General features: G+C 48.4%; 1 protein-coding gene across 4 annotated transcripts in view; it reads right to left on the reverse strand.

The window, feature by feature from the left end:
- The window catches only part of MCM9 (minichromosome maintenance 9 homologous recombination repair factor), a 142,401-nt gene that overhangs the window by 124,972 nt on the left and 2,069 nt on the right, over positions 1-15,360 (reverse strand). For 2 of the 4 annotated variants that reach the window (XM_030198552.1, XM_030198556.1), the window contains exons 2-3: positions 11,194-11,516; positions 6,653-6,969 (exon numbers count right to left, since the gene is read on the reverse strand). The exons of 1 other annotated variant lie outside the window; for it this stretch is intronic. In XM_030198552.1, coding sequence (XP_030054412.1) covers positions 6,653-6,969; positions 11,194-11,509 — 633 coding nt within the window. In that variant the 5' untranslated portion in view covers positions 11,510-11,516. The remainder of the gene's footprint in view (positions 1-6,652; positions 6,970-11,193; positions 11,517-15,360) is intronic. One more of the 4 variants, XM_030198553.1, reaches the window with a different exon arrangement.

The raw sequence follows: 15,360 nt of genomic DNA on the forward strand, positions 1-15,360 counted from the left end.
TGATGTGAGAAAATATACAATTTCAGTATTCTGAATAGACTAAAGGCACTTTAGAGGACAGTTTGCTAAGCCGGCATAGGCAGCATTACAATAGTCTAATTGTGACATCACTAAGGAATAAAGAACAGCCAATGAACTAGTAGAATCCCAAAACTTTCTAATAGAATGAAGTAGATAGTTTTTTTTTGAGGGGACACTAGTTTGCATAGTAAGAGATGCAGAGCAAGTATGGGGTGGGGAGGCAGAGGGGGCAGTAGGATTTGTTGCACCAGCAGTTCATTGTTAGTTGTTTTTTTCAGTTTGTGTAATGTTTTATGTATGTGTACCTGTATACCGCTTTGAACAAATATCTTTGGTCATTGAATAGGTAGTATATATACATATATATATACATATATATATATATTTATTTTATTTTTTTTAAAGATGTAGAGAACATTTGGCTGATAAAGATCTAAAAAAAATCCTGAATGGAGTAGAAAGGGTAGATGTGATCAATTGTTTACTCTTTCAAAAAATACATGCCATGAAGTTACCAAGTACGTTTAAAAGAAATAGAAGACATTTTTTTTTTACTCAGTGCATAATTAAGCCCCTACACAAAAAACAAACAAACACACACACATTGCTTCTCACTTCAGGGTTGTATAGCTGAGATCAGCCTGGAAAACCTCTTTGTTCATCACACCATGATTTCAGTCTGTCTGTCTCTCCCTCCCAAAATTTTAATCCCATCTCAACCTTATGCCGGAAACTCCTCAGTATGTCGATATCCAAGCTCCATCCGCAGGACTCAGCACTTAGAGAATTACACCCACAAAGGGACACTCTGCCCAGCTCACCACCGCCAAAACGGGGGAGGGGAATTAACCCAGCTCATCCCCACACAAGTGGGGGAGGGGAATCCGTCCAGCTCATCCCCGCGGAGCGGGGGAGGGACACCACACCCGCCGATGCGGGGGGATCTGGCTTATCCTGCAACCGCGGGAGGAGCTGACTGACCCTAACACCGCCGAAGCGGGAGGGGTACAAAGCTGCCCTACTGCCGCACGAAGCGGGAGGGAGCGCCGGCAGAATTTAAGTCTCAATCCAGCCCCGTAAAACGGAGGGGAGAGGAATGCAGCAGCTCACTGTAACACAAATTCGTCTCAACTCTTGAAGAATCCATTGAAAAAACTTGAACACGAAGTCCTTCTGAACAGGAACTGAAGACTAAACTTGAACCTGAAATGCAACCAGAATATAAACAATACAGATATCTGGGAGGGGCAATGGATTGATCAGCTATGATTAATGGAAAGAAAATTATCAGGTATGATACATAATTTTACCTTCCATATCATCATGCTGATCAATCCATAGACTGGTTGGATGTACCGAAGCAGTACTCACCCAGGGCGGGACATTGAAATCCCTGACCGCAACACTAAAGCTCCAAACCGGGCCTCCGCCCGAGCAGCCACAGTCAAGCGGTAATGCTTTGAGAAGGTATGGGCCGATGCCCAAGTTGCCGCCTTGCATATCTCTTCCAAGGAGACGGACCCGGCCTCTGCCATCGAGGCCGCCTGAGCTCTAGTGGAGTGAGCCTTCCGCTGGATAGGCGGCACCTTCCACACGGCCACATAAGCCGCTGCAATGGCTTCCTTGACCCATCTTGCCACTGTAGGCTTAGCAGCCTGCAGACCCTTACGAGGACCTGCAAACAGGACAAACAGATGATCCGATTTCCGGAAATCATTGGTCACTTCCAAGTATCTGAAGATGACACGTCTCACATCCAGATATTTGAGAGCAGAGTATTCCTCTGGGTAGTCCTCCCTACGAAAGGAAGGGAGACAGAGCTGCTGATTCACATGGAAGCGAGAAACAATCTTGGGCAGGAAGGAAGGCACTGTGCGAATAGTCACTCCTGCCTCAGTGAACTGCAGAAAAGGCTCTCGACATGAGAGTGCCTGGAGCTCGGAAACTCTTCTGGCTGAAGTGATAGCCACCAAAAAGACTGCTTTCAACGTCAGGTCTTTCAGAGATGCCCTCGACAAAGGCTCAAAAGGCGGCTTCTGCAATGCTCTTAGCACCAGGTTGAGATTCCACGCAGGCACCACTGAGTGCAGAGGAGGGCGCAAGTGATTAACTCCCTTGAGAAAGCGCACCACATCTGGCTGCGAAGCCAGGGAAGCACCCTTCAGGCGGCCCCTGAAGCAAGCCAGAGCCGCTACCTGGACTTTAAGGGAACTGAGCGACAGGCCTTTCTCCAGACCTTCTTGCAGGAACGCCAACACTGAAGAAATTGGAGCAGTGAAGGGAGAGAGTGAGAGCCTGCTTCACACCACGCTGCAAAGATACGCCAAACCCTGGCGTAAGCAGTAGAAGTAGAGCGCTTCCTCGCTCTCAGCATAGTGGCGATGACCTTGTCTGAGAAGCCCTTCTTTCTCAGACGCTGCCGCTCAATAGCCAGGCCGTAAGACCAAAGGGGGAGGGATCCTCCATCACCACGGGACCCTGATGTAACAGGCCCTGCTCCACTGGCAGCCGCAGAGGATCGTCGACTGAGAGCCTGATCAAGTCCGCATACCAGGGATGTCTGGGCCAGTCCGGACCCACCAGGATTATCCGGCCCGGATGCTTTGCCACCCGGTCTAGCACCCTGCCCAACATGGGCCAGGGCGGGAACACATAGAGAAGCTCTTGTGTCGGCCACTGTTGGAGAAGAGCATCTACTCCCAGGGATCGAGGGTCCCGTCCTCTGCTGAAAAAGCGCGGCACTTGGCAATTGGCCGATGACGCCATCAGATCTAGGCTCGGCTGGCCCCAGCGCTTCGTGATGTCCAAGAACGCCTGAGCAGATAGCTGCCACTCTCCGGGATCCAAGGTATGGCGACTGAGAAAGTCCGCCTTGACATTCATGACTCCGGCAATGTGGGCCGCTGACAGCTGTTCCAGGTTCGCTTCCGCCCACTGGCATAGATTCATGGCCTCCTTGGCTAGAGGGGCGCTCTTGGTACCTCCCTGGCGGTTGACATAGGCCACAGCCGTGGCATTGTCCGACAGGACCCGTACTGGCTTCAACGCCAGTACCGGGATGAACTCCAAAAGCGCCAACCGAATGGCTCTGAGTTCCAGGAGGTTGATAGACCACTTTGCCTCTGCAGGAGACCAGAGCCCCTGCGCTGTCCTTCCCAAGCAGTGGGCTCCCCAGCCCGACAAAGAGGCGTCCGTCGTGACGACAATCCACTCAGGGGTCACAAGAGGCATTCCTGCAGACAACTTGTCTGTCTGCAGCCACCAGCTCAGCGTCTTGCGCACTGCTGGGTCCAAGGGAAGGCGCACAGCATAATCCTCCGACATCGGAGTCCAGCGCTGCAGCAGAGAGTGTTGCAGTGGTCTCATATGAGCCCTGGCCCAGGGCACTACTTCCATCGTGGCCGTCATAGAGCCCAACAGCTGCACATAGTCCCAAGCCCGAAGAGGAGAAGCTACTAGGAACTGGTCCACCTGAGCCTGAAGTTTGACAATCCGATTGTCTGGCAGGAACACTCTGCCCACTTGGGTGTCGAATCGAACTCCCAGATACTCCAGGGACTGAGTCGGGCGCAGCTGGCTCTTCTCCCAGTTGATGATCCATCCCAGGGAGCTCAAAAGAGCAACTACCCGGTCCACAGCTTTGCCGCACTCTGCATAAGAGGGGGCTCGGATCAACCAGTCGTCCAGATAAGGATGGACTTGTACTCCTTCCTTTCGCAGGAAGGCCGCGATGACCACCATTACTTTGGAGAAGGTCCGCAGAGCAGTAGCCAACCCGAAAGGGAGGGCTCTGAACTGAACGTGTCGTCCCAGGACTGCAAAACGCAGAAAGCGTTGATGAGGAGGCCAGATGGGAATATGCAGGTACACTTCCTTGATGTCCAAGGAAGCCAAGAACTCTCCTGCCTTCACTGCCGCTATAACAGAGCGGAGAGTCTCCATGCGAAAGTGCCGCACTTTCAAGGCCCGATTGACCCCTTTGAGGTCGAAGATAGGCCGGACAGAACCTCCTTTCTTTGGTACCACAAAGTAAATGGAGTAACGTCCCTTGCCAATCTGATTTTCTGGCACCGGAACGACCGCACCCAGGCGGATCAGGTTGTCCAAGGTCTGCTGCACTGCCACAGCTTTGACCGGAGACTTGCAGGGAGAGAGTACAAACCCGTCTCTTAAGGGTCGGCAGAACTCTAACTTGTAGCCGTCTCTGATGACTTCCAGCACCCAAGCGTCTGAAGTTACTTTGGTCCACTCGCCCAGAAACGAGGACAGGCGTCCTCCAATCTGCACTGGGCCATGGACCAAGACCCCGTCATTGGGTACGAGACCCTGGGGGAGGACCGGAGGGCGTACCTCCGGGACGGCGGTCTCTGCGAAAGGAATGCTGCTTGGGGGAGAAGTTCCTTTTGAAGGAAGAGGAGGCAGAGGAGCCCGACTTGCCCGGGCGGTACCGACGGGCTTCTTGAAACCGTCCTCTGGAGATACCGGGGCGAGCACTGGCCCGAGCCCTGACCTCTGGTAACCTCTTGCCCTTAGACGTGCCGAGATCGGTCACGATTTTGTCCAGCTCGACCCCAAAGAGCAGCTTGCCTTTAAAAGGCAACTTAGCCAGGCGGGACTTAGAGGCGTGGTCCGCAGACCAATGTTTCAGCCAAAGCCAGCGCCGCGCAGAGACTGTCTGAGCCATGCCTTTGGCCGAGGCTCTCAAGACATCATACAGTAAGTCTGCCAAATAAGCCAAGCCCGATTCCAGGGCCGGCCAGTCAGCCCTCAAGGAAGGATCCGAGGGGGAAGCCCGCTGCACCAACGTCAGGCACGCCCTGGCCACATAGGAGCCGCAAACTGAGGCCTGCAAACTTAAGGCAGCCGCCTCGAAGGACGACCTTAAAGCCGCTTCCAATCTTCTGTCTTGGGCGTCCTTTAGTGCCGTGCCACCTTCCACTGGCAACGCCGTTTTCTTAGTCACCGTAGTGATTAAAGAATCCACGGTAGGCCAAACAAAGGCCTCACTCTCACTTTCAGGCAAAGGATAGAGGCGGGACATAGCCCTAGCCACTTTGAGGCTCGCTTCCGGGACATCCCATTGAGCCGAAATTAAGGTGTGCATGGCATCATGCACGTGGAAGGTTCTAGGCGGGCGCTTCGTCCCCAGCATAATGGCGGAGCCAACAGGGGCTGAGGGAGAGACGTCCTCCGGAGAGGAAATCTTCAAAATGCTCATGGCCTGCAATAACAGGTTGGGCAAATCCTCTGAGCGAAAGATTCGTGCTGCAGAGGGGTCATCCGCTCCATCCGAGCGGGAATCCGTCTCCTCCAAGGAATCCCCAAAGGACCGTTGGGAGAACTCAGATACGCTGCCCTCATCTACATCAGAGGAAACAGCGTCCTCTAAGGCCTGGGCATCCACCCGAGGGCGTTTACTTCCGGGGGCCTCAACCCCTTTATCGGACAAGGGAGAAGGGGCAGCGTTTTGCATAAGAAAGGCCTGATGCAGCAGCAAAATAAACTCGGGGGAGAAACCCCCCAGACTGTGCACTTCAGCAGCTTGGGCCACAGCCCTAGACGCACCCTCAACCGGCGCTCGCAAGAGCGGGGGAGAACCATGCTGCGCATCCAAGATGGCGTCCGGCGCGACACTCCGCGAAGGAGCCGCGCGGGAAGAACGGCGCTTAACTTTAGCCGCTTTTTTGCCGTCGCCCAAATCAAGGGCGTCCATGGCATGAACGTCTCCCGGCTCAAGGGCTGCCCAAGAAGAAGCCGTCCGAGCAGAGTGGCCGGCCAAGATGGCGGAGGCGAGCAGCGGGGGATGGGCGTTTATGGCGGGAAAAACCGCCGCGCCGGAGGAAGACCCGGGACACTGACCGGCCTCCAAACTGACACCCAACAAGGGCGAATCAGACTTTAAAACCCCCGCATCCCCGAGCGATTCTTCGCGCCCTCGCCCTCCAACGCCATAGGCCACGTGATCAATCGGGGAACCCCCTGCCTGCTATAAAAAGGTAAAAATTACCTGCTTCTCGCTCTGAGCTGTAACGACCTGGTGTCCCAGTGAGTAGCTGCAATAAACGTTTAAATAAACGTCGAAATAAACGCCCTTAAGGACATCCAAAATTTTTTTTTTTTTTTTTTTAACGGAGCCAGCGGGAGGGGGGAGAAAAGGAGGGACCTGGCGCCACCAGGTTTGCACTTGCTCAAGAAGAGCCCTCAACCCCAGGCGCTCAACAAAACCTAAAAATTAGGCTTGGAAGCCTAGCCAGAGCTGCTGCTGTGTGTGACCACCACCTGCTGAGATAGAGAACATACTGAGGAGTTTCCGGCAGCACATGACCACATATAGGGAGGCAAAAGCTTTGCTCTCTATCTCCACCTGCTGGTAGATGGACACAACCCACCAGTCTATGGATTGATCAGCATGATGATATGGAAGTTGCGATTAAATATTTGGGAAAAAATTAAGGCATACAGCGCAAAGCGTTTGCCAAGGGAGTTTCCTAATAAAGGTCGGACTAATATATTTTCACATGTCATATAAATGTTTAAACAATTGCAAAGGATTTTGAAAGGGGTCCCATTTTTCCAGACACCATGTAGAATAGTTACTTTCTCCTCATAGTGCATTTCCCTTCATAATCACCTGTTCCTGGATTTTGATCTCTTGGTAATCTCTGCAGCTGGAGGGAGTGGCTGAGGAGTCCGACAGACAGGTGAATCTGGTTGAGTTGCAGCCTTGTTCATCAGGGCAAGACACAGGGCAGGAGAATGCATAGTACTGTTCAAAGTCTGCTTTCACCGTCAGCACATGCTTACACTTGTTGCACATATAGTCCCGTTCAAACTCCAGCACTTTCACCAGGCTGGTGCGAATCACTGTCCCGGTGACGGACAAAAAGCGGCCTACATCTCTGGTTTTGGGAATATGTTCCCTGGTTAATTCAGGGCAAACCGGCAGACCTGCGGAAGGCAGAGAAAAGAGATGGAAGAGTGAAATGGTCTAGAAAAACATAGCCCTCTTGTTCATTCCACAGGTACCATCTCAAGCTCTTGACCAACAGTAGAAACCTATCGTTATGTTTACGGGTATTCTGAATTTAGTATACTGCCTTATTCCCAGCGAGTAGGTCAAGGCAGTTCACAAATTTAAAAACACATAAGAAAGGAACGCCAATATAGCCAGATAGGACAGTAACAGTCGCACATACTCAAAAACAGCATCAAATAACTGAGCGCAGATGCAGGCAAACTAGGCAGTCAGGCCTATACCATAAACACTGCCGACCACCAAACCGAAAGAGTAAGTCTTCATGGCAGTTTTGAACTTCTGAAAGGACTGGTCAGCATGCATATAAGGGGGTAGGTGGTTCCATTGTTTAGGGACCAAGTAATAAAAGGCTGAGTGTCTTGTTGATTCATGGTATGCAAACTTAGGACCTGGAAATACCATGCAGTGGGAATCGAGGGATCTAAGGTCGTGATGGGGGTATAAGGAATTGTTAGCGAGGCAAGTTATAGGGGTAATCCTATACTGTGAGTCACTGTGGGCTAGGTAGAGGATTTTAAACAAGATCCAATAGTTAACTGAGAGTCAATGTAAGCAAATAAACAAATGTGTTACATGATCAAACTTTCTAGCGTGACACTGGAGTCTGGCTGCTGAATTTTGGAGGGTCTGCAATCGTTTTGACTGTTGAGTGGTAATGGCATTAACAGTATTACAGTAGTCCAAGCACAATATTAAAAAGACTTGAATAAGGGTAGGAAAAGCTGAAAATCAATTGCCAGCAACTTCTGTCAAAATGGTGCCCCTAGTCGTAGTACTGTTAGGGGTTGTGTTTCCCATATAAAGAGGCTGGGGGGGGGGGGGGTTCGGGGAATGACTGCCACTTCTGAGTATTACCAAATGCAGAAGGCACACGTGTATTTATACACATCTGAAGTTACACCTATATGGGAACAGGCATGTCTCCCAGATTCTACACAAGTATTTTGTATTACGCAAAACATATGAGTAGACCCCAACTCTTAAATTACCCCTTTAGAGGATAATTCTAGACAGGCTTTTTAAATGGAAAACCTGGTTTTACACAAAGAAAGCGCAGTTTACAAAATCTGCATGTGGCTGTCTTTTTTTTTTTTTGAGAACATGTCACAGAAGAAAGCACCCAGCAGCATAAAAAAAAAAAAAAAAAAAGTGTACCTGACTGTAAATGTACGGACGAAATTGCACACATGTAACTTATAAAATGTGTGTACGTTACATGCTAACAATTACCCCTGCTCTCGCAATTTCAGCCACTTTATCCTTAGGTATTTATGTGACTTTACAAACTACTAAAGGGGCCCTTCTACTAAGCTGTGGTAGGCACTACCGCGTGCCTAAAACGCGCCAAAAAGAACTGCCACAGCACGTGCTGAGACATCTCGTGACAGTGTGCCGATCTGTATGCGCTAATCCTGTGCTAAAAATTATTTTTTTATTTTTAGTGTGGGAGGCGTGTCAACGGGCAGAAAGTAGGAGTGCCCTGTGCTAATCGGGTAGGGCAGACACACTGTCGCACGCTGCCCAATTAGCATGGGGTTAGCATGGGAGCTCTTGGTGCCAAAAAGTAGGTGGCAGTAAAGGCTCACATGGTAATGGCCATGAATTAACTGAGAACAAAATGGAAATGTGGCTATTTTACAGCCGTGCTGAAAGTGGCTGCAGTGCGTGGGAAACCCATATGCTAACAGCACCGGCCACTTTTTTGCGTGGCTTAGTAAAAGGGCTCCTTATTGTCTTTATAAAATAAACTAGAAATAGGCAACTTCTTTCTGTGTCAACCTAGATAGCCCTTTATAAAATTACCTTCTGCGTGTCATTATTGATCAGTTAATTTTGACACACACTAAACGCATTTGCGAGAAATTTACAGAAACAGCAAAAAGAGCTTTTTTTTCACCTTCTTAAGGGAAAAACAGATGCCTCAGTAGAAAAGAAGTCTAATCTTTACAGATGAAATGCAGCAGCACATAAATTGCATAAAAATATATGGATTAGGGATGTGAATTCATCAGCGTACACTCAGTTCCTTAGTGCACCATAAATCTAGTTTGTGCACGTTAGACTACAAACAAACAAGTTGAGAAGCTTGGGGGTAGAACTAAAGTGATATAGAGGGGCATTTTCGATATGACGTTTAAATCTGAATTTGGACATTTTACAAAAAAACGTCCAAATTCTGAACAGGAAAGAAGGTCATTTTCAACAACAACAACAAAAAAAGGTCTATCTTTGTATTTTGAAAATACTGTTTTGAAAAACATTCTGTGATTTGGACATTTTGTTTTTCGGTCCATATTCGAACAAAAAATGTCCAAATGTAAAATGCACAAAATCATGCCATTAAGATACAGACCATAAGAAAAGTTTCAGTCACAGAAAAACATTTATAGAGGATAACAAAGTTCAAACTGCTGTAGAATCAGTCCTGTTACACTTGTGGAGGAAACTGTGAACCCCTCAAAACTCACCAGAAACCCACTGTACCGATGTATAGGTGCCCCCTTCACCCTAAGGGCTATGGTAATGGTGTACAGTTGGGGGTAGTGGGTTTTGGGGGGGCTTAGCAGACAAGGTAAGGAAACAGTGGTGAGATGTGTACCTGGGAGCAGTTTACGAAGTCCACTGCAGTGCCCTAATGCTTTCCTGGGATGTCACTTTTCCATTATTCTACCTGTAAGGCTGTCCTCAATGACGCTTTTAACACACTTTCTATGGATCATTGCTATACCAGTCCACCAGAGAATCCATGTTGCAGTGAAACAATATACATGCTCTGAGTGTAGTAAAGGCCTTAGGCAGACCTCACAATACACAAGAAAATCCACAATAGAGTGAAACCATTTACATGTTCTGAGTGTGGTAAAAGCTTTGGCTGGAAAGAATACCTCACATGGCATCAGAGAATCCACACATGGATGAAACCATTTACTTGAACTGAGGAGGTAAAAGCTTCAGTTGCATTGGGACAGGTAATTAAGGAACGTACACTCTTGATATGAAGTATGGAAAAATAGCACTCTGGCATTTGGATATATGTAATGAGACCTCCATTTTATCTACAGATCTGAATTCAAAGACCAAATCTACTGATAAACAAGAGACACAAGGCTCAGATATTAGAAAAAATAGAAAGCTTGGCATCAGGTAGAATAATGGAAAAGTGGCATCCCAGGAAAGCAATAGGGAACCCTAGGGGGCACTACAGTGGACTTTGTAAAATGCTCCCAAGTACACATCTCACCATTGCTCCCTTACCTTGTCTAAGCCCCCCAAAACCCACTTCCCCCAACTGTACTCCACTACCATTGCCCTTACGGGTGAAAGGGACACCTATATGGGGGTACAGTGGGTTTCTGGTGAGTTTTAGAGGGTTCATAGTTTCCTCCACAAGTGTAACAGGTAGAGGGAGGTAGGCGCCTGGGTCCACCTGTCTGCAGTGCACTGCACCCACCACTAGACTACTCCAGAGACCTGCATGCTATTCTGATGGACCTGAGTATAACATCTGAGGGCTGCACAGAGGCTGGCAAGTAATGTTTTTCATCCCATTTTTGGGGAGTGGGAGGGGGTTAGTGACCACTGGGGGAATAAGGGGAGGTCATTCCTGATTCCCTCCAATGGTCATCTGGTTATTTAGGGCACCTTTTTGTGCCTTACTCATTATAAAAACAGGTCTAGCTCAAAACGTCTAAGTTTTAGTCCTGGATGGTTTTGTTTTGTTCCATTATGGCTGAAAAACGTCTAAGTCTTAAGAACGCCCAAGCTCCGCCCTGAAACGCCCCTGGCACTCCCCCTTGAGATTTGGACGTACTTCTGGTGGACGTCAGAGAAAAACGTCTAAAAATAGGTTTCGAAAATGCTGATTTAGATATTTTTGTGAGAAAAACGTCCAAATGCAAACTTATGACACTTTTTGGGCATTTTTCTCTTTTTGAAAATGAGCCCAAAACTGGTTTAGGACCTAATAATAAGCAACATAAATAAAGCTGTAAATGGAAGTCACTCCAAAAAAGAGCTATCATGAATTCTTGTAGATGTATTTCCAAATACAAGTTTAAAAACTAATTTGTTTATATTTTGAATGTCTGGCTTGTGAAGATTCAGAGTTGTGAAGATTTAAATCTCAAGAGGCTCACCTGTAATTCTTGCATGAAGGTTTGGTTTCATGTGGAGGCCCTCATTCAGGGAGGATGGTACCGACTGTAGGGTGGTTAGGGCTGCTCTGCGCAGGGCACTATCAAACACAGGAAGCACCTCGCTGGGAAAGGCACTAAGGTACTCGCCAATCTCCATGTTGGTTTCAAACAGGGTCATAGCATTCACAACCAGAGGGTAATGTATATCATCATCCACCTCCTTCAGTATGCTGAGGAGGTCCTTCTGGTGATACTCCAGTAAGTAGGATTCAAACACTTGCCCCACCAGGGCCACCTGCTCTGCATTTAGGAACATACTGCTGCTGCAAGGGCAAGGAATTTAAAAAAAAAAAAAAAACAGCTCTATCAGAGACTCAAAGTGTTCGAAAAATATAAAGACCATTAAGTCCAACGTTTTTTTTCTTTCAATTAATGTTTTAAAAACTTATTCACCATACCAGGCAAATCCACATGTATTGGCTTACTCTAAAGACGTGGCGGGGCATAATCGAACGGGGCGCCCAAGTATTCCTGAGGGCATCCTCGCAGGACGTCCCCGCGAAGGGGCGGGGAAACCCGTATTATCGAAACAAGATGGGCGGCCATCTTTCGTTTCGATAATACGGTCGGGGATGCCCAAATCTCAACATTTAGGTCGACCTTACACATGGTCGACCTAAATGTTGAGATGGTCGACCTTAGAGATGGTCGTCCCCGGTTTTCGGCGATAATGGAAACCGAGGACGCCCATCTCAAAAACGACCAAATCCAACTCATTTGGTCATGGAAGGAGTCAGCATTCGTAGTGCACTGGTCCCCCTGACATGCCAGGACACCAACTGGGCACCCTAGGGGGCACTGCAGTGGACTAACTGATGCACTAACTGAACGGAAAAAGCCCTTACCAATCCCTTAGCGATTCGGAAAGGAACGGGCATGCATGAAGGAAATCGCATGCAAATGAGCTGCTTACTGTTAGCTCATTTGCACATGATTTCCTTCCTAAAGAGGGGAAGCCAGTGCAGAGCAGCCAAGCATTATGCGTGGCTGCTCTGCGCATGCCAAAGACGGCTTCATACATGCAGACAAGCTGCGTGTATAATAGTCGTCTACAACCTTAAATAAATTGCCATCTACAACCTTAGAAAAATACAAGTCCAGGTGAAAACGTCCAAGTGCTTGTCAGGGATGTCTTTTTTTTTTTTTTTTAAGAGTATGGGTGAAGGACGTCCTTCGCTATGCCTCCGTCCCTGCGATGGCAGTTGAGGACGTCCCAAATGTGGATGTTTCTGTGAGAAGGACGTCCATGCCTGGATGTTTCTGTGAGAAGGACGTCCATGCCTTTGCTATGCCTCCGACACCCCCTTTATTTATTTGGATTTTGGATCACAAGTAGCAGCAGTGGGATTTGAACCGGCCACCTCTGGATTGCAAGACCAGTGCTCTAACCACTAGGCCACTCCTCTCCCTTGAAATTTGGCTGTCCCTGTGGGGGGGGGGGGGGCAGTTCAAGACGTTCAAAATGTTTGAAAGAAGGACGTCCACGCCTTCGCTATGACTCCACTGACACACACATACTTCCCCCCCAAGGGACCTGCATACTGCTGCGATGGACCCAAATATGACATTTCAGGCTGGCAAAAAAAATTTTTTAAGTTGTTTTTTTTCGGGGTGGGAGGTGGTTAGTGACCACTGGGGAAGTAAAGGGAGGTCATCCCCGATTCCCTCCAGTGGTCATCTCGGGCACCTTTTTGAGGCTTGGTCATAAGAAAAAAATGGACCAGTAAAGTCACCCAAGTGCTCCTTTTTTTTTCCATTATCGCTTGAGGACGCCCATCTGTTAGGCACGCCCCAGTCTTGCCTTCGCTACGCCTCTGACACGTCCCCGGGAACTTTGGTCGTCCCCGTGACGGAAAGCAGTTGGGGACGCCCAAAATTGGCTTTCGATTATGCCAATTTGGGCGACCCTGAGAGGAGGACGCCCATCTCCCGATGTGTCGAAAGATGGGCACCCTTCTCTTTAGAAAATAAGCCTGATAATGTCCACAAACCAAGGGAATCAAAGCCAATCACATAACTTATACAATAATGTGCATTATTTAAAATTGAAATTAAACACTTAAGACCCTCAGAAATATAAAAGTCACCCAAGCAGCTTACCAGAACTATGGTAGCTAAAGAGGGTGGACAAGTTTTTTCATTTATAGGGTCTTTCACACTGCAAAACAAAGCCCTTAACCAACATTCCCTTCACAAAAAGCAGTGTGGAAGCGCAAACAAACTTAAATGAATACACTGTGAAAAAGCACTAATCTACTATAATAAAAAGCACCTTCAACGTTCTGAAGCTGAGTCCATGGCTTCACTGAAGGGTTCGTAAGTGTGTAGCCATCTCTCTCTGCCCATCTGTCTCCGCCCCGCCCTTGCGTCAAAACGTGATGACATCAAGGGCGGAACACTGACAGTGAAGAGATCGCTGAACCGTTGCCAGGCAATGGTACGTGACGTCAGACGCATGAGGGACCTATCAGACGGAACTGTATGGGAAGAAGGGAGAAGCATCAGCAGCAGAAGCGGTCATTTTCTGTGTAGCACGCAGCAAAGGAACATCGCTGGAACGAGAACAACATTCGTGCAGATGTTGCTGCTGTGGGTATGTGCGATAACAGACGGGGGGGTTAGGTTCTGTGGCTGGATGGTTTTTTAGTGCCTACTGCCGGTAGTGAAGAGTGGTGGAGGGAGTATAGCACCGACTATATTGGTGTTCGCTTGACGGTTTTTTTCTGTCTACTGCCGGTAGTGAAGACCGGCGGAGGGGGTATAGCGGCTATATTGGTGTCCTTTGGTACTGCTGCCTAGCATTCTCATCGGATTCCGCTTACCGTTTTCACGGCATTTCCAACTGCGCCGGCACATGAGTGGGCCGCAAAATTACAAAAAACAACAAAACGGGGGGGGGACGAAAACAAGAACTGCTTTCGTACCTTTTCGTTTCACGGCTGTGGCCTCATTCATTTCTTTTACTTTCTTTACTATTGTTGTTTCTCCGTTGTTTCGCCCGCCATTTTCCCGCTACCTTTCCTGCTGTTCTTGCCGCCCATTTTCACTGTGGTTATGAGAAGGTTGCCTGCAGTACAGGACAATGTCCTCTAGAGGGTAGTACTGCTTTATAATACAAGGCAAGCATAAAAAATGCCAGTGAAGTGTATGTTCTGAAAGAAACGCATGTCACTTAAAGTACTTAAAACTTAATAAAAAAAAAACAAAACAACAAATGAGGAAGGATGGGGATAGGTTTACTAAATAAATAAAATATAAAGGTAAGGGATCTATGTACCTGGAAGCAATTTGTGAAGTCCACTGCAGTGCCCCCCTAGGGTGCCCAGTTGGTGTCCTGGCACATGGGGGGGGGGGGGGGGGGGGGGGAACCACTGCACTACGAATCCTGGCCCCTCCCACGACCAAATGCCTTGGAGTTGTTCGTTTTTGAGATGGCCGGCCTCGGTTTCCATTATGGCCGAAAACCGAGGGCGCCCATCTCTACATCCAGTGGCGATCTCAGCATTTAGGTCGACCATCTCTAATGTCGACCTAAATGTTGAGATTTGGCCATCCACGACCGTATTATCGAAACAAAAGATGGACGCCCATCTCGTTTCGAAAATACGGTCGGCCCCACCCCTTCGCGGCACCGTCCTCGGAGATGGGCACCCTTAGAGATGGCCGGCCCCGTTCGAAAATGCCCCTCCACATGTATTGCTACCATAATACATAAACACTTGCTAAGTCTAAATATTGACCTGTATGGTTTTTTTTTCTGGTTACATTTGTACCCTGCGCTTTCCCACTCATGGCAGGCTCAATGCAGCTTACAGGTACTTATTTGTACCTGGGGCAATGGAGGGTTAAGTGACTTGCCAGAGTCACAAGGAGCTGTGCCTGAAGTGGGAATTGAACTCAGTTCCTCAGTTCCCCAGGACCAGAGTCCACCACCCTAACCACTAGGCCACTCCTCCACTCCTGCAGTTTCCCCCATTTTCCAAAATTTTTGTATATTTCATATCTGGGGGGGGGGGGGGGGAGGGTGGTGGTGAGGGGGGAAGCATGGTGTGACTGCTTAAGCTGGTGGTGCACCAGAAAATGTACTGCAGTTGTATGGGGCAAATA

This window comes from Microcaecilia unicolor, chromosome 3 (genome assembly GCF_901765095.1).
Source record: "Microcaecilia unicolor chromosome 3, aMicUni1.1, whole genome shotgun sequence".
Classification (NCBI taxonomy): domain Eukaryota; kingdom Metazoa; phylum Chordata; class Amphibia; order Gymnophiona; family Siphonopidae; genus Microcaecilia; species Microcaecilia unicolor.